This window comes from Lonchura striata, chromosome 9 (genome assembly GCF_050655825.1).
Source record: "Lonchura striata isolate lonStrDom1 chromosome 9, ASM5065582v1, whole genome shotgun sequence".
In the NCBI taxonomy this organism is placed as follows: domain Eukaryota; kingdom Metazoa; phylum Chordata; class Aves; order Passeriformes; family Estrildidae; genus Lonchura; species Lonchura striata.
In genome coordinates, this window is record NC_140711.1 from 25,884,512 (window position 1) to 25,903,512 (window position 19,001).

The 19,001-nt window shown below is 37.5% G+C and overlaps 1 protein-coding gene across 20 annotated transcripts in view; it reads right to left on the reverse strand.

Annotated features, from left to right (window-relative positions):
• Positions 1 to 19,001, reverse strand: part of NAALADL2 (N-acetylated alpha-linked acidic dipeptidase like 2) — a 412,826-nt gene that overhangs the window by 124,454 nt on the left and 269,371 nt on the right. For all 20 annotated transcript variants that reach the window (XM_085587326.1, XM_077785540.2, XM_085587337.1 and 17 more), the window contains one exon: positions 12,917 to 13,067. In XM_085587326.1, the coding sequence (XP_085443452.1) occupies positions 12,917 to 13,067 (151 nt within the window). The remainder of the gene's footprint in view (positions 1 to 12,916; positions 13,068 to 19,001) is intronic.

Here is a 19,001-nt window from a genome sequence, read left to right on the forward strand (position 1 = left end):
GTTGCAAAGGATCCACCCAAGGTCATCTAGTCCAACCTCCCTGCTCAAACAGGGTCTTCCCAAAGCACATTACTCAGGATTGTGTTTAAACAGGTTTGGAAAATCTGTATTTTAAGATAAATTTTTAAAATTTGTTTTAAAAATCACAACGAACATTATTATTGTATTTTCCACTAAAATGCACTAATGTCTTTATATTCACACAGCAAATAAGCCAAAGGGACTGAAAAAGAAAAGCAGAATATTCCAGTGGGCAAAATGCATGAACCCAGAATTCAGTGTTTGTCTCTCCAACTAACTTTACAGTTGAGATTTTAGCTCTGTGCATTTCCTTACACAATTCAGGAAACAGGAGCAGTAATATCTCTTCTGTTCAAGAATTCTAAATCTCAACATTTGTTCCTTAATCATGTGACAACCAATAATTAAGCATTAAACTTGTCAGAAAAATGACATGAAAAAATCAATAGATGTCCAAAATAGGATTTTTTTCTTTACTTGCAAAGCTTCCTAGATAAACTGTGTATAAAATGCACATCAATTTGCTATGCAGGTTATCCATTAGCCTTTAGAAGTTGTTTTAAGAGACTAAGAAACAATAATTCCAACAATTTAATTCTTCAGTGAACAAGCAGTAGGTGACTGGAGTCCTGCTGGAGGACAGGGAATCTGGCTATTGAAAAGTCGTGTTTAGCAAGTAAAAACCAATTAATGTGAGGATACCTGCCTTCTTACCACACCCAGTCACTGGGATATCAGAGCATTAGCTCAGACCCAGTTTAAGCAAAGCAGCTGCAAACATTTGTGTATCTGCAGATTCTGACATGCACAACTGATGCATACTGATACACAAACAATCCCATATTTGAGAAAACCCAGGTGATGAATCTGCCTAGATGATGCTGTGCCTCCTTCAGTGCTCTCAAAAACTGCTTATGAACTCTCAAGACCATTCCTTAAAGTAAGGCAAAAAACCAATATCATTAAGAGTTGCAGAGTGTGTCACAGAACTGACTAATGTATTTCTCACATGTCAGGAACCACTTAATGAAAACCCTAAAATTAGATTTGGTCCTGCCATCTTCCTCATTGCACAGCACTGTGTGAAAAATCTTCTCTAATGCCTGCAATGTACAGGCTGTAACAATGTAAATACCTATATTTCATCCATCCAATCCTCTCTTTAAAGTTAAAGCACGCAAAACATTCACTGCTTCTTCCCATTCTGACAATTACTGCTATTTTTATCCTTTAGATGGGGACACAAATGAAAACTTGCCATTGTTGTAATTGCAATAGATGGACATATTGAATCAGGTGGATCAGTCACTTCTTCCACTGCCAATTACAACAGGTGCCACAGAAGTTCTCACCTGTTTTAATTTAAATGGCAGCATAGCACCAGCACACAGAGCACACCCTTCTTTGTCCTCACAGAGATTAAAGTCCTGAAACTATGGATCAGGAGTGGAAATCAGGAAACTAATCATACAGCATAGCTGATAATAACAGTTGATTCAAATAATACAATATAATAGTTGATTCAAAAGAAAAGAAAAAAAAAGAAAGAAGCTGAGTTTTAGCTAAAATGAACATCTCATTCTGTTGATTAATGTTTTGGGTCAGATCTTAACTGTGGAAAAAACTGTGCAGTTCAGGTCATGCTTTTTTTATTTAGTCCAGTGATTTGTTTTCCTTCCAATCCCACAGCCACCCTTTCCACAAGGGCTGCACACAGTGTGCACTGACCAGCTGGCTCTAAGGGTGAACATTTTAAGATGTCACAGCTCATGTCACAGGTCCCAGGTTCTTTTAGGCCATCCAGAGCTCACTCACACTGTTACTTCATCTTAATACCTGTGTCAGCAAAAAACCAGCTGTCAGGCTGAATTTATTCAGAATTTGCATTCCCTGATACAGAATCACAGTTGAGGCTGGAGAGGAACCCTGGAGAGCACCCAGCCCAAAGCAGGGTTGGATGAAACAGCTCAGGAGCAGCTTTTTGGGTGTCTTTTCTGGGAAAGAAATTGTCTGTGCAATCTGCCCCCCCAGCAGTAAATCTGGTGTTCACTGTACTCAAACACTCAACAGGAAAATAACAATGAAAAATGAAAGACAGGATTCTTTTCATCTTAACGCAAGGCAAGACATTAAGATGTTCACAAGCTGACCATGAGGTGAGCTGTGCAAACCAAGAGAGGAACATCTTAAAAAATCACAACACTTTCCTACAAGTCTCAGTTATCCTTTTTGCTGTGAAAGAACCATCAGGGAACAGTTTTTGTAGCAGCTTCTGTGAATGGAAACTCCTGTCTAATTTTTTTATTAATTCCATGAAGTTAAAGGAGCAATTGAGACAAAATATTTTAATAAACATATGTCCTATCGAAACAAAGCAGAAAGAACCTGACCCCAAAACAGGAAAGACATTAAAATTCAAGAACAATCTCTGCCAGGATCACAGAGATTTTAACTTAGAAATGAGTATAGATTTGTGTAGCTAAAAATTACTTTATCAAGATTTATGTTGCAATTTGTAAGCCTCTTGCAGTATTTCTACATATGCTTTAGGATTTGTAAATCTATTACAGGATTTGCAATTGAACTTTTCATCTTACAAAGCAAATGAGAGATGTACCTAAATCTCATCTTAAAGCACTGATTCCTAAATTAGGGCTTCATAGGTCACAATTACAGGTCCTTCGGGTAAATCAGAGGATAAACTCAGACTCTAGAAACACAGATATATTTTGTTTAAGATGAAATTGCCAGAAACTCAAAAAATAAAACTGAAGCTATAACTTCTGGAAAACATTGTTGACCAGACTAGTGCTCCAGCCTAAGTCCTTTCAGCATAGCTCTTTACCAGGCTTTGGTGTGTTGTATTAAAACGCAAAATTTACATAAAAAGCATGAGTGATGTCCAGCAGTTACGACACCTACTTAAAATCCATATGTGTCTTTCTCATTTGTGTTCTGTTTTGGAATTTATTTATTTTTTTCATTTATGTATTAGACAGCAGCCAAGATGCTATTTGATGCAGGACACTTCCTCCAGTATTTTGATGCTCAGAAAGCAATGCTTTCACTTCAAAACCAGAATACTAATATAAAAAGGAGGTAACAGCATCTAATGACAAAGTAAAATTAATCAAACACAGCCATAGTTATTTAGCACTTACTTTTTTTGGTACTATTAAATTTCATGCCATCCACCTCTAAAAAAAAACCCAAAACAACCAAAACCCAAAAATACTTCAATGAAGTGACCCAGATAACATTTTTACAACTCTCCTTACATAAGGCACCTGATGTTAACTCAAGACATTTTCCACTCGTGCTATCTTTGCAAAGCCTGTGTTCCCTTTCAGGGGAACTTTAGAAACATTCCTCAAGAAAGTCCCTACCAGGTGTATCTCATTTTTCAGTGGATTAGCAGCACATTCCACTACTGGCCCAGAGAAATATTTTGCCTTTTACCAGCTAAACTCAAAGACATTTCTATTGCAGCAGTTTTGGGAGGGAGCAGAGTAACCTAAAAGGGAATTAATTCTTAGTTTTACCTCACCTTTACATCTAATTTACTACTACAGTAAGGAAAATTGATTTTACACTGTACAAAAAGTACTACTGCCCACATTGTAGCTGCAAAAGGCTTGGGAATGTGTGGCTCACTTCTTCCAGAAAATACTGCTGAAAATCCCTTGCAGTCATGGATTAAACTAGGCTTGTCAGAAATCACTCAGTGAACTAGTTAAAAGACTACTGATGCTTGGAAATCAAGGGAAAAAAACCCCAATAAACCTAGGCATTTTAAAACATGAGTAAGCCAGCTTTACTACATTCAGTCTCTTTGTTATAAGCATTATACCAGAAAGGAATGGACTGTCACCACGTGTCAGCTTTAGCTGACATCTGCTAGAAAATAAAAAAAAATTCCCTCCAAGTTAAGCAGCACAAACTGCCTAATTTGTTCATTATGTATTTTGTAAAGGGTGGTCCCTATAGCACAATATTTTAAATCAATATGCAAATCATTATATTATTATTCTAGAAGAGCTATGACATCAACGAGGTTTTAAATAACCCAAGGGGCTTCACTCTTTTTTTTGTTTCATTAACTCAATAGACCCACCTGTCAGCTATGTAAAATTACTATATAAGAAACACTGGAAGTTACACACACTTTGTGCAAACACTTTTCTTAACTGAAACCAAAACAGTTCTCAAAGTTTCACAGGTTTATCAAAATCATTCTCATTACCTGGTCCTGCACATGAAAGACATATCAGGAAAACAAAAGCCTCTACCAACAATTTCTCACTCTGGCATTGTGACCATCACACAGCACATATTGACTGGCACCTGTGCATACAGGATAATCCAAGAGCACGGAAGAAAGCGTGGTGAGCTGGGACTGCCTCCTTGTCACACTCTCTCTCCCTTTTGTGAAATTCCACGACATTGCACAGCTGACCCTTGGTGCTTTTTCCAGCACTGGCCCCTTCCCAAAATGAAGTTTCACCTTTTCACAGAGCAAACACCAGAATATTTTAAATTGTTTCTGTAGAGGAAAGGAAAGAACACATTTGGATCAAACCTGATGCAGCAAGGAGCCTTGCACTTTGTACCAGCAGCAGTAAATTCATCTAAAGCCCCTTAACTGTGAAGGCCCCACACCTCCAGTTCTGCTGAGTAAATTTGGGCACTTGGCTACACTCACTCCACTGGACATGATTCCCCACTTCTTCCCCATCCAAATGGATTATCCAAGGCTACATTCTGCCACACCTAAGGAACCTTCACCACCCAAACTGCAGCAAGGGTAGGTGGTGATACTGAGCAGCTGACAAGTTGAACAAAGAGCTTAAGAGAACACTAGCTGGAGGAAAATGTAAATTCATTCATCAGCCCTGCTGGCCTGGGAATCCTGAGTGATGAGGGAGCTCATGGATGTCACACCGAGGTCATGAACAGCTTAGAAAATTCATGGTGTTTGGGAGAGATCCATGAGGACATGATGAAAGCAAGAATCACTTCTATCACCTTTGAGAAGGTGGATCTGGGATCAGCCATACCTGAGTCACTGTGAGGGTGACAGAACAAATAATCCTGGAAATAATTTCTAAAAAATATAAAGGACAAGAATATCACTGGGAGTGGTATGAAGCTGACTGATGGAATGGAGAATTTGACTTATAAAGAGAATTTGAGAGATACAGAATTGTTTACTCTTGAACAAAGAAGACTTGTGGGGAATCTCATCAAAGTGTGTAAATAATTGATGGGGGTGTGGAAGATTGGAGCCAGTTTGTTCTTCAGGGAATGGAGGAGGGGCAACAGGCATAAACTGAAATACAAGAAATCCCCCTCAACAGAAAAAAAACCCAACCTATTTTATGGTATCAGTAATCAAGGACTCAATAAGGTTGTAGATGTGCTTGGAATGCTCAAAACCCAACTGGAAAATGACCCAGGAAACTTTCTCTAGGTGACTGCTTTGAGCAGATGGCTGGTTCTTCAACAATCTCCTCTGGTCCCTTGTCAAGCTCAAGTATTGTGCAATTCTTTTCTCCTGTAGCCCCTTTACTCACCCAGGATCAGGGACATCCCAGGCACTCCATGAGCCACCACACCCTGGAGCACACTGTCACTGAAATCAACCCCTTCCCCTTCCCACCCACACCACCTCCTCCCAGTTCCCCTGGGCAGAGCACTTTTCTGTCTCTGAAAAGAAATCATTGCAAGTCTAAAAAAAATATAAAAACCCCAACAAAACCAAAATGGTTTGGAAAATTGGCCAAACCCAAACTGCAGTGAATTACTCATGTCTTTCACAGTTCTACAGATGAATACTACAGAATATGATAGTAGTCGTTCACGCAACAATGAAATATTTTCCACATCTCCATTTCAAGATGATTAGATTTTCTTTTGGGGGAGTTCCTATCTGTCTGAAAGTAGGAAGAGGTGCTATTATCTCTTTTTTTTGCAGCTGCTGGATATGGTAAAGCAGTGGGCTGGAACAGAGATCAAGTCATGTTAAAGATGGTTTGGTTTAGTCTGGCTTTCAGTATTCAAACAGCAGTAGGAAAAAAAATCCAATTATAAAAGTAATTATATCTTTAATTGCTTAAACAATCAGCCAGCTGACTTTATGGTGCTCTTGCTGCTGTGCAGGTGTACTTGCAGGTTCTGGCTGCAACGTGTGGGAGTTACATTGTGGTATCCCAGCTTCAGCACAGGAGGGAGGATAAAATACCACAGTAATACAGATACTTACAAATGTATGAGAAAGACAGGCAAGCTTTATAAGGAAACACAATTCCATATATATATATATATATATACACACACACGCACATATATGTGTGTGTACATATATATATATATATATATATATATATATATACACACACATACATATATGTGTATATGTGCGTATAAATATATAGATATAAAATCTGCTTTATCTTCCTGTGAGACGTGTATCTATTCTGGTTCTGACATTTTTCCCTTTTGGACAGAATTAATGTTGAATCTGACCAGAGTTTGCACTATGAGTCGTGTTTCTGGCACTTACAGCACCATTAATAATTATGTATAGATAATAACCTGCCAGAAATACCTGTCTTTTTCTCTGATACATCATCTTAGTAGCATGCTTGAATAAAACAGAGTCTTCTTCAAAAACTTGCTTTGTACATACAAAATCAATTTGAAAAAGGCACAACTTACAGAGGATTGGGTCCAAAATGTTCAAATTTTTCAAGCACATAACTCTTTTACCTCTTCCATATATTTTGTCAACTTTTACGTGGAAAAAATTCAGTTTAACAAAAACATTATAAAAAAATTAATGTCTTTTCAAAATCTCCTTTCTGTGTACAAAAGTAAATTAACACTTAATAAACCACTAAACGCAGCTTAAAATCACAAAAATATTTTGCCACCAAGCATTTGTTTTAATTGAACTTAACTTTTCATTGAAAAATGAACAGCCAGTTTTAAAACTACACTGTCTTAACAGTCTTATTTGGAGGGAATCTTAAATTCTGAGAAGTATCATTTTTTTTAAATGTACAATATATCACCTGCAGTGAAAGAAAGGTGATAATTAGACTCAACTATTAGAAGCACAGGAAAGATAGGCACAGCACACTGAGGTGGTTCTATTACAATACTACAACCAGAGTTTTGCAGCCTACAAAACCAAGAAAAAACACAACAATACCAGAGAAGGGTGTCAAGTAGCAAAGTGGCCACAGAGCATGTAGTGCATAAAAAGGAGCCTCCCATCCCAAATTTGTGCAAAGAAAACTGATTCCAACCAGACTCTGCAGGAGCAGATTCCAAGACACCAGCTGGGTTCAGTGTCAGGCACTGATGTTTGCTGTTTTGTGAGCACATAATAAATCAGCTCACTTGCACAAATTATGCTGGGCTGAAGTATGTCAGTAAAGCTATGGCAGGATTCACTGCAATCATGACTGCACAAAAGATTCAAATATTCTAAATTCACTTGTGAGTTGGGTAGCTTCAAAAGTCTAATCTGGATTCCATTTAAAATGTTATTTTTGCTGGATGAGAGAAAAAAGCAGCTTCACTGGAAATCATTCTGTAGTGAGTCACAGCTGTTTAGTAGTAGTTTGAAACAGTCTGAAATGTTGAAAACATTGAGAAGTCCTCTGAAACTTATAAGGCATCAGGAAGAATTTAGTCATTATGTTTTCCACTGAGCTAATTTAGCAGCATAAGAAGTGCTGATTTGTTGTTTTCAAATAACCTTGTCTTCATCACTTGTACATTCCATTTCTCTTACAAATTCAAAATTTTTAATAACTTTCTGCTTGAAACTGAGGCAAGTTTTGACCATATGTTTCAGGATGGCATTTGCAAAAGTCAAATGATAAAAACAGTGCTAGCAAGCTATTCCAGTATCATTGCCAATGATTTCTCCGCTCTTTTAATACTGTAATTAATAAAATCACCATGTTTTCAATTCAAATTTGCTTCCAAGAAAAAAAAATATAGGCAGCTTAGTAGAAGATAAAGTGATATGTGATATGCAATATGGAGGTTCAGACATTCAAACCTGTTAGCCTAAAATATCTCAATGTCCAACTAATTCTGTCAGTTTTAAATACATGCAAACCTAACTGAAAGCTAGACGGGTGGTAAAACTAAAAACTAAAACCCACAAATCCAAAAATCTCAGAACATATAATTTGATACTTACATAGAAACTTACTTGCTTTTTATATCCTGAAAAATCTCAAGAGGCAGATCATGGATTTAGACACCTCTTGAACCATTAGTGCTATAGATATTATCGACAATCTGCTGAAATTATTACTTGCTGCATTCACAATTCAAAGGGCAATAATTTCCAAAGATTTACCTCTCTATTGCATTAGCACTGATTTTTGTTCATACAGAAAATAACACGGTATATCAGATAGAGCAGCGTAGTTGGTCTGATAAATTCTGCATTTTTTATGGCAACCACTGAAATTATGTCATAAACCCAAAATAAAATTATCAAGAGTTTGTAATATCAAACTTTAGCTTTTCTTTCTTCTCAGCTTCAATCTGTCCTCAAGGAAAATCAAAACACAGTGCACAGAAGCCTGACTGCAGACAGTCATGTTACAACAAATCATCTTTGTATTTCATTTATCCAATGTTATTAGCAGAAAGCAAGCACAAAATTTGAAAGAGAAAAGACAAAAATATTCCCAGAATCATTTCCACAGTGGCAGAGGCAAGCATAGAAAATAAATTATTGTGACTGTGTTTTGTTTTCAAAAAGAAATGACAAACCAGGGCTGAGGACATCTTGTAAAAAGTCATGATGATTTATAACAAACCATTTTAGAACATATGTTGCACATGCATGGTTAAAACCATTACACAACGTTCTATTTTCCAGCTAACTTCTGCTCAGCTGCTGGCTTCAGAGGAGTAAAATATCATGAAGTGAAGGACAGAAAGGACAAACTCAGGTATTAGGCAGGGCACACCTAAACCTGCAGAATCACAGGGCTGACTGAAAAATAAACAGACATACACTTACCCACACTCTAAGCAGTGGCAGCAGCTCCCTGTGGTTGCTGTAGAAGAACTGGCTAAGCTTAATTCAAGAATGGAACATTTCTAAAGAGGTAAATGTCACGGGGTTTTTATAATGCATATTGGGTGTTTAAATTTTGTTGAACTGAGTGTGGTGGGTAGACCTTGGCCAGTTTTCAGACCCTACCCAGCCATGCTCTCATCATCCCTATTCCACAGGGTAAGAGGAAAGCAAGATGGAAAAAATCATTGAACAGGGTATAGATAGAGAGATCACTTATCAATTACCACCATGGGCAAAACAGTGTTAGCAACTGCCAGTTAAAATATATTTGGACAGTGAGAAACAAGCCAAAAAGATTAGAACAGCACTGTCACCCTGCCCTTTTCCAGGCTCAGTTTCACTCCCCTGCCTGTCCAACAACCTTGTCCCTTTTTAAATACACTTTCAGAGGCATCACTGACTTTGCTGATGGCCTCAGCTGTGACCTGCAGGGGATCAAATCCTTAACAATTCCCCACCTTTCTTGTCCCTGCCTCTGAGATCAAATCCTATTAGCAATGTTTGAGGAATGCTCATGTCAATTCTTCTGTCTGAATCATGCTCACTATTCACAATTCTAAGGACATCATGCATTTCCCGTGTCACTGATTTTTTCACCCAAATTCCTTTAATATGGCTCACATGACCAGCTGTTAACCATAACTTGAACCATGCATTACTTCCAAACACACCCCTTTTTTTTTACTGTTATAACCTCTGCATAACAATTCCCTAAAACAACATTACACTTCAAACTACAGCTGATACCATAAGATTATATTTTACAGCTGTTATATTTCAGCATTTTAAAGCTCACAGTATTTTCTATGATGCCATCTGAACTCTTCATGAAATAATTTCTATTCCCCCTCTGCACAGATAGGGATTCTATTATGAGGCACCTTATCTCATGGGCAGGGCTCTTCGTGCTTATCACAGTGCCACTTTTCCATTTATATAGTAGGATTGACAAATAGATTCTATCCATATTTTTGTTTACTGAGCCATTTCCTGTATGGAAACAAATTTGATTTGAAACAGCTCTGAAGTCTAGTAATGGAGAAACCCAATATGTGTCTGTCATAAGAAGGTGGGTGAAAGGAAGTGCAGCAGTCAAAAAGTCAAACTGGAAAAAGAAAACTAGATGGGGAAAGCACTCAAGTTTTATACTATTCTTCTAAACTTTGTTTTCAAGACAATTTTTTGCTACACAAGTCTCTTATTTCCTCATCAAGCTTCTTAATCCTGTATAATTACTTCCTTGGGCTCCAACCCCTGGATCTAGTTCATTTCAAAAGCAGCAACACAGAAAAAAGATTTCTAGAAGTGGAGGACACTAGTCTTTGGCAGTCAGAATCACAGAGAGAAATGATGCTCATAAAGGATCCTATGATTGTTTCAGGACTGATAGGACTTAGGATTGGAAGAGTCTTAAGAACAGAAGAATTAAATTATGAAACAGAGCTGCAGAAACTTTCACATAAGTGCTGTTCAGTTCCACTTCTCATCATTACTTTTTCCCCTTTGTTAAACAGAGATCAATAAAATCATTCTGCTTGTAGGTAGTTGGCATCTCAAACCCATCCTCAAGCTATTTCTATACATTTGAGATGATTCATATGCAGAACTGCAGCATTTAATCTTCATGAAACATAAAATGTGAGCTGAAACCCCATGAGAACTCCAAAATTCTCTCTGAACTATCACATAAATCCCATTTTAAAATGTTGTCAACTTTGAGAAAAGATCTGTAAATTATACCATTTCCCAAAGACTTTTTTTCTAGGAAAATACTGAAGCACAGAAATTTGTTTTCAGACTAAAAGAACATGAGATACAAAGGCAGCAGCACAAAAATCCACGTTTCCTACCTTTAATTCACCATGTACAAGTCTAGCTTTGGATCACTCATCCTACCAGGAATTTCCCAGTAAAAGGGAGAATGCTGGTAGGAGCAGAGTCGAGATTGTGATAGTAACAGTTCTTCTGGCAAAGTGTGAAGTGCAGATGGTGACAAAGATATGCCAATAACTTAAGCAGGAGCTTCCAATAAAACCTCTTGCAGTGCTTATTACACTCTGAATCAAAGGGAAAGGGGCAGCACGGGCTCCCTGGCTCTTTTATTCCACACCAGGCAGTTTAACTACTGCACATCCAAGGGCATCCCCCAGGGAAAATCCTGCACTCCAGATGGGTTTGTGTCTGTCCCAGGCATGAGCCACCTCTAAGGAAGTCAATTCACAGTCCTCAGAGAAGCAAAATCATCATCAGAAATATAGGAATTACTTCCAGTGACAAAACCATAAACAAAAGCGTTTTCTCAAGTATTCCTCTGAGCTCTTTCCATGGCATTCGATGATCAAAATATAAATGATAACCTGCTCCTGCCTATGAATGGTGCTCAGAGATTTAAAACCACAAACAAGACACACTAAGGCTTCTACCAGAAACTATCAATGCACTTGTAACACCATTGTCCATATATTTAAGCTTCTCTTTCCCAAACTTGAGATTGGAATGCACACTGCAGATGAGAACATTTACTGACAGAAAACTAACACATAAGGTTTAAGCACTGAAGTGGCATCTTTATGTTGGTGTATCTGTTTTAATTAGCTTTACTTTTCATGTAGGGTAAATAAAACATTAAGGAGTCAGCCAGACAGAGACACCACAAACTGTTTTTCAAATAGCTCCATGAAATGAGCAAGAATAAAGCTTGAAGAGTGTTATATTTACCTCTGTAGCTCCCAGGGCACTTTTAAGAACACTGGGTCAGGTACACTGAGACACTGAGAAAATGTGCAATTTCTTCCCCACTGAGCTGTCAAGGCATTCATGCTGTGAATAGCTAACACCCTTCTTTGACAACCAGGCAAATATTTCTATTTTCTGCCATTCTAGGCATGACGTATCTCCACGTTGCCACAGTTGATTTGGTGCCAATTCAAGTCAAACTTCAGATGTCTGAGCCAGTAACCGGACAAAATATTCTTGATGAAGCCTTGTCACAAACTCATAGACTGCTGCTTAATACATTTCCAAATAGTTAGATAGTAAAAAGGGCTGTAAAGCTGAAAAAGCTGCAGAGAAGCAGAACACACCTTCACTGAAGTGCCAGAATGGGGATTTAAGCAGCACATACAAGTCAAATATGCTGCTGCTTCTATTTTTTGTTAACATTGCTTCAAAAACACCCCAAGTAAAATTATATAAGGTGATGTTCCTTGAAATTAATTTCATATTTCTCATATTTCAAAAATACATTTATTTAGAGAAGCATAATTAATAACCAATTCTTGCTGAGCAAGGCTAAATGAACAGGTCCAGTTCAAGTGATAGTAGCATATAGATACTATAAACATTATTTTCTCTTAATACTTTAAAAATATAAATATCTAATGACATTTAACTTGTACCTACTGATCAAAAGTTTTAATTTCTGATACTATGAAAGAGGAAGACAGAATGTAGAGAATAATTCTTTTGGTGGGGACGGATCCTGTGGAATATGCTCTACAGGATCAGTACTTCAGTCTTGGCTCTTGTTCATGGGATAAGAATGAGCAGGTAATAATGGTTCAGTGTGTGAATACTCAAATACAAAGCACAATAAACTATTGAGAGTGCAGACTTTGTGCCAAGAATGTAAAGCACTTTTGAGACTGGATTCCATCACAGTGTTTCCTTACTCAGAGCCTCTCTTTCTAGCAAGATCTGGTTTAGTGTTTTAATTCCCATATTACAACCTACAGAGCATTAAAGTGCACAGGAAGTGGCTCAGCCCTGCCCAATACTTACCAATACTGGCATAACCAGGCGTGGATGGATCTCCCCCGCTGTTCAAGGAGACCATAAAAGCTTTATCAGCAAGGTCTGCAGTCTTTGGCAGGTCACAAGGATCAGTGTAAACCAGAGCACCACCAAACCCTGCATCTTCCAGCAGAGAAAGCTGAGGGAACAAAGCAGCACAGGTGACCATTAACAACAGCAGTGTCAGAACACATCACTGGTTTTTAATTACTGCTGTGATAGAGACTTTCCCATGCACCAGGTTCTCACCACAGATTGCTCTGTACCAAGCTGCACTGACAAAGTGCTTGTAGCTCCTTAACAGGTTTACCTGTGATATAAACACCACCCTGAGAATGCCTCAGTTTTGAAAATAATATCACTAAAACATCTTGAGTTGACTTTCCCTATTTTTCATGTTGTTATCTGCAAGATGTTCTTGCTTAGTTTACCTCTTCAAGGGCACAGCACATACTGAACATACTGAATATTTGCTGGCATCAGGATTTCTGGACACAGTTACTCTTCAATTAAGAGAGAAAACAGGAGTTTACAGAACATTTAAAAAAATTAAATTAAATTAAAAAACTCCAGTCTATCTTACCCAAATGTTTGGATCTGCGCCCTGTCAGACAAATAGCTTTTATTTTGTCATTAGAACATCAAAGATTGAGTTGGAATTGGCAATTAGAGTTTCCAAATACCCACAGATCTGGGCCAGAATATCAGACAAACTTCCCCAAATTCAAGGTCAATAGCATCCAAGTACCATAACCTGCAGCAGCTTTTTTGACTGGAAAAACTCAGGTTTTTTCTTTCATCAAGAACTGAAAAATAAGAGGATTTTATTCCAAAACAGCTGAAATCAAACTGTAATATGGCACATACCCCCATGAAATGAGATGACCTTTCTGGGTAATGCTCTGCATATTTGGAATTGCCTGAAGACTACTCACTGATACAAAGCTATATTAATTTTTCAGACAGAAGTAATTCAGGTATTTAAGAATTATCTTACTATTCACTGGGCTGCTCTGCTGATGACTTTCCAAATGTCTCTAAATGGTCTGAGGAATAACTTCAGGTATATGATGTTTTTACACAACTCTTGACTTCACAGGAACCTGAGGACTTTTTACTACACCTCTGTTTCTCAGTTCAATTGTCTTCTTCCTTCTGCATTTTAGAACCTTCTTTTTCATCTTCTGTATGTATATAATTTTCAATTTATCTCCTTGCTGCTGGTATTAAGGAACGTTTATACACAATTCTTTGTGGCTTTACAAGTAGGTAAATTACATGAATATATGGCATCTATGGTTTGAGCCTCATAAGCATTTGGTGTTCAGTTCTGCTTTACTCAACAGCTAAGACAGAAAAAAATATAAAAATAGCAGCCTAGAATTTGCAATATGCTAAAAATAGCGAACCACTATTTGCCATTTCTGTAAGTAAATACATCTAATATTGTTCTTTGCTAAGACCTTGACACTCTTCTGAATTCAGATAAGCAGATGCAAGTTGAACCTGTGAGTCACTTAACCCTACCTATCTTACACAAACAAGCAATGCACAGATGAAAAAGGATGCTTTGAGAGAACTCTAGTCAGATGAGTAGGAGAATGAGAGAAGGTGATTAGCTCAGATGCTTAAAAATATATTACAGACCTTAAATGTAATGCAGGAATAGGTATTTCCCAAATGGTAGGTTCATTTATTACTGTTTTGTTCTGTTTTCAATTCTTGTTCATATTCAGATATTCAGATATTCAGACAGGATTTGATTGCACAAAAAGCAGGGTGGGAGAACTAGGGACACATCATAGCTAAATGATATAACAGGCAGGATTTAAAATAACTATTGCCTTTTCCTGCCTCCATATCCAGCATCTTTTTATTAATCCCCGGTTAATTTAGTAGCACACAAAACAGGAAATACAATTTCTTTTTAAAAGAGAGTTTCAAAAACTTTGCACTTAAAAAAAAAAGAAAAAAAAAAAAACCACACAAAAAAACCCCAGTATTAAATTCCTCAGTTTTAGTGAGAGAAAGTAACTACATATCTGCTATTCACAAAGTGCAGTAACCACTGCTACCATGGCTACAATCTCTAGTAAGGAGTTGTGTCACACATGTGAAATTACAAAACAGCTTTCAGATTTCAGCTATAATTGCTGCTTTTTAACTTTACAACAGTGACAGCACAACTATATCAACAATAATGTGCATTGTTGACTCCATTTTCATCTTAGATACGTCAACACTTTACCAGCCATAAATTGTCTGAGCACAAAGAAGCCAAAGAAGGTTCTGCATATTTTTTTTACAAGGCACAAGATTGTAGATTAATTCCTTCAGGTAAACCAGTGCACATCTACTCAAATTAATGGATTATTTTAGATTGCAAAACCATCCAACAGCAAAATCTGTTCCTTATGATTCTGGATATATGCGTTGCTCCTCTTCCAAAACCATAAACCTCTCAGAAAAACCTGGAAACAGCAGAACCCTTGGAAACAGATTCTGCTGCCCTCTGTTAACCCTTTAGTTATTTATGGCTGCTTAAGTCCTCCATTTTTAGAGTTACCTTAAAAAATGTGACTGTTTCAATTCAGTATATTAAATCACCCCATAAAACATTCTGGACTCAATTTAATCTAATATGAGACACCTGCTGATTTATCAAAGGCTCTGTCGTGTACCTGGGGACAGTTTAGCCTTGTAAACTCTACACACCACCAGGCACCATTAAATTGCCTTTTAAAGATGATATGGCTGAGGCAGTGAAAAGACAGATTGCAACAGTCTACAGAACTCAGTTTGGCTCTAAGGGGAAAACTCAAAGCTCCTTCTCCATTTTAACATCTCTGAGATGTGGGAGAGGAAACATTTCCCTTTTGCACTGACAAACAGGTAACTGAGCACTGCAATCTGCTCCACATTTCAGACAAGCTTTACTGTGGGACTTTGGCCACAAACCTACTGGCAGGTATTAGGTCCAAAATAAGCAAGCTGAGCATGACTGTTTGCTGAGGAAAAAGAAAAGAAGCAACAAGAAACAGGGGCCACCACCTTTCACAGGTGGCTTCAGTGTGTTTTAGCTCACCTGAGGCCAGTGTGCACCTGAAGGAACACTTAATTAGGGGTCATATTAATGATCTGAACACAGAACAAACCTACCAAACAGAACAGACTGCAGCCTCTGTGACTCTCCAGCATCATGCTGGAGCTGCCCAGCAGTGACTGCTGGTAAGCAGGGAAGCAGTGCAGCAGGTACTGGCCTCAAGCTGGATTTGTTATCTTCCACCTGAGTGCAAAGTCTGACTCTCTGAAGATCTTTTCCCTGCTCTCTTCTTCTCACCTCAGACCATCCTTGCACCCTGTGGACACCACACAGCACAAAACCAATCAGGTAATCAGCCTTCATTATTTTCCAGGGGCTGCACTGGACTGGTTACCTGCTAATCCCAGAGCTTCGGAAAATTAAAACCATGCACACTGAGGCATGGAGCTACTCCAGAAGTGCCCTCTCTTTCCAGCTGAAAATAAAGCATGACTGATGCAGCACTACTCAGATGTTCTGTGCATGGAAGCCACGTCTGGGGTTGAGTTTAAGCTGTCATTTCATAAGCAGATTGCAGAAAATCACATCACGCTTTGGTCTCACCTGGATTACAGCAACTGTGAGTACAGAGGGTTTCCTACACTGTTCTCTCACTGCATCTGGACAGCTCAGATCCTGTTTCTAGCACCTCTGATCCTGCAAGACCCTAATGTTTAAAGACAATTAAATAAGCATGCCATCTTTTCCCTCTCCTTTGTTTCGACTCCCAGCAACGTTCTGCTACAAATAATTTAGAAAGTAGCAATGCATGATTCCTAACAGGGATGGTTAACAAGGCTTCTGAATGCTCCAGAAAAAAAGAAAAGAAGATTATGAAACTAACTGTGGGTTAGATCAACGTACTAATTGCATATTCAAATAGCTTCTCATTATTAGCAATTCTTCTCACCATATTTGCAAGTGGTTCCAAAGAATGGACAAGTCTCCTGAGAACCCACTGTACACACAGTTCTCCCCCTCATGATGTTTTACAGCTGTGCAGTTTGTGCTTTATGAGGTAAACACCAGCCCTTTTACTGACAAATATTGCCTAAGTCCACTTTCTAAGCTTGTCCATTTATGTGTCCTGATCCACAGAAATGACTGAGCCACCGTAGAAAACTTATTTCACAGGAGTATCTCAGTATATTCCCTGCAAGCCTAATGAAAATGGGACACTGAGCAGACAAGAGGAAGATGCTGTTAATACATGACTCAGAAGGCATTAATAAAAACTGAAGAGCTTATTCCTTAATGGAATGGGAAAAAAAAACATGGAAGAGATCAAGAGACAGAGTGACAGATGTAAAGGAATTCAGAAACTTGTCCACAGATTAGACACCACAGAATCCAGCCTCAGGAAACAGAGCTGTGAAAAACCTGTTCACTAATCCATAGAACAACCTGTTCTTTTATTGACTCATACATTATTTAAGATAAAGCAGTTCAGTACAAGATACATTGGCTTACAATTCTATATAGCAAGTGACTTTGCCATCGTGGAAGATTCCATTCTTACTCAAAACAAGTAGCACTAACAATGTGTCTGGAAAATTTGATTTAAAATACAGCAACTTCCAAACACATTCCACCACTTGTAGAGAGATTTTCAAATCAAATTTTAGCGCTGGAAAAAAAAAATTATCCAGATCTTAATTTTATTATAGGTTCCCTACTGTTATTAGGGTCAATACAAATTCAGTGGCATTTTCTTATCTGATATAATTCTGCTTTCAACTCTATTACACTTTCCATCCTTACATAATAGTAAATAAAACAATATAAATTAGCTGCATGACAGTATTTAAGAGTTCTCTTCTATCTCATTATATATCATGTACTATGCTAGTATATTTTAAAAGTCTACATTTCAAAAAGCCCTTTAAGTACACCTTGATGTCTGATGTTAAAAGTGCCTAAAAATGTAGTTCTCATCTTCAGAAGTCATTTATGTGAATGGACTTCACACTGTTGAAAGTGTATCCTCACTGCTGTTCAGATAATCACACTAACAGATAATATTAGCCTGCTCACTGAAACTTCTCAGAGATTTTTTGAAGGTTTTTCTATATCAAAATTGTGTCTGGTAAAGTAAAAGAACCCTAAATAAACACATAAAACATGCTTCAGCTACAAACACTTGCAGTGTCTTAGGGAGATTTTTTTTTAAACACTTAAAATGGCAGCTTACACTACTAAAATCTCCTTAAAGCTGCACACAGAATTGCAAAGATTGTATTTTACACAATAAGTGTTAATGACATCACAGTTCATTAGACAACAAAGGCCTTTAACAGCAAAGTTAATTTGGGATCAGGTTGTTACTCTAACATACAACCTCCTCCTTGTAACTTCAGGCCAAAACTCTTCCTCTTCCTGTAGGCAGATTCACAATCTCACTTTTTATTACAAATCCAGTCAGTGCTAACAAAGCAAACCATGGACATAGCACATTCATAAAATAAGAAACAATATCCTGTTTATATGTTGTCTCTATATAATTGTGATCCCTTTTCTCTGTCTCTTCCAGGTAAACCTCAGAAAAATGCATGCAGAATTTTATATTCAAGGCCATAATAGATATGGAGCATGGAAACAAAAATAAAGAAAAACTAATCAGTAAAAAAAATTGTATATCAAAAATACATTAAAAAATACATGTTTGTACCTAATACATATTATTTGGAGTAAAATCAAATATATTAATGTTTTAAAAATCTATTGTCATTATACTTCAGTGCAATGATCAGCATTAATTAGACAAATAACAGTAATCAGTTTTTAACTGCTGCATTTTTAAATTCATAGTGCAATGTGCAAATACATGGTTCATTAATCTGAGACACAGCTTTACTGGACAGGTTAACAGTTATTAATTACTCTTTTCTACTGAAGTCCCAATTAAAACCATGATGTTCTAAAAGGATCTCCCATCTCATTTGACTAATTGGCAGTAGGCACAATTATGAAGCAAGAGCAAGGTACATTTAA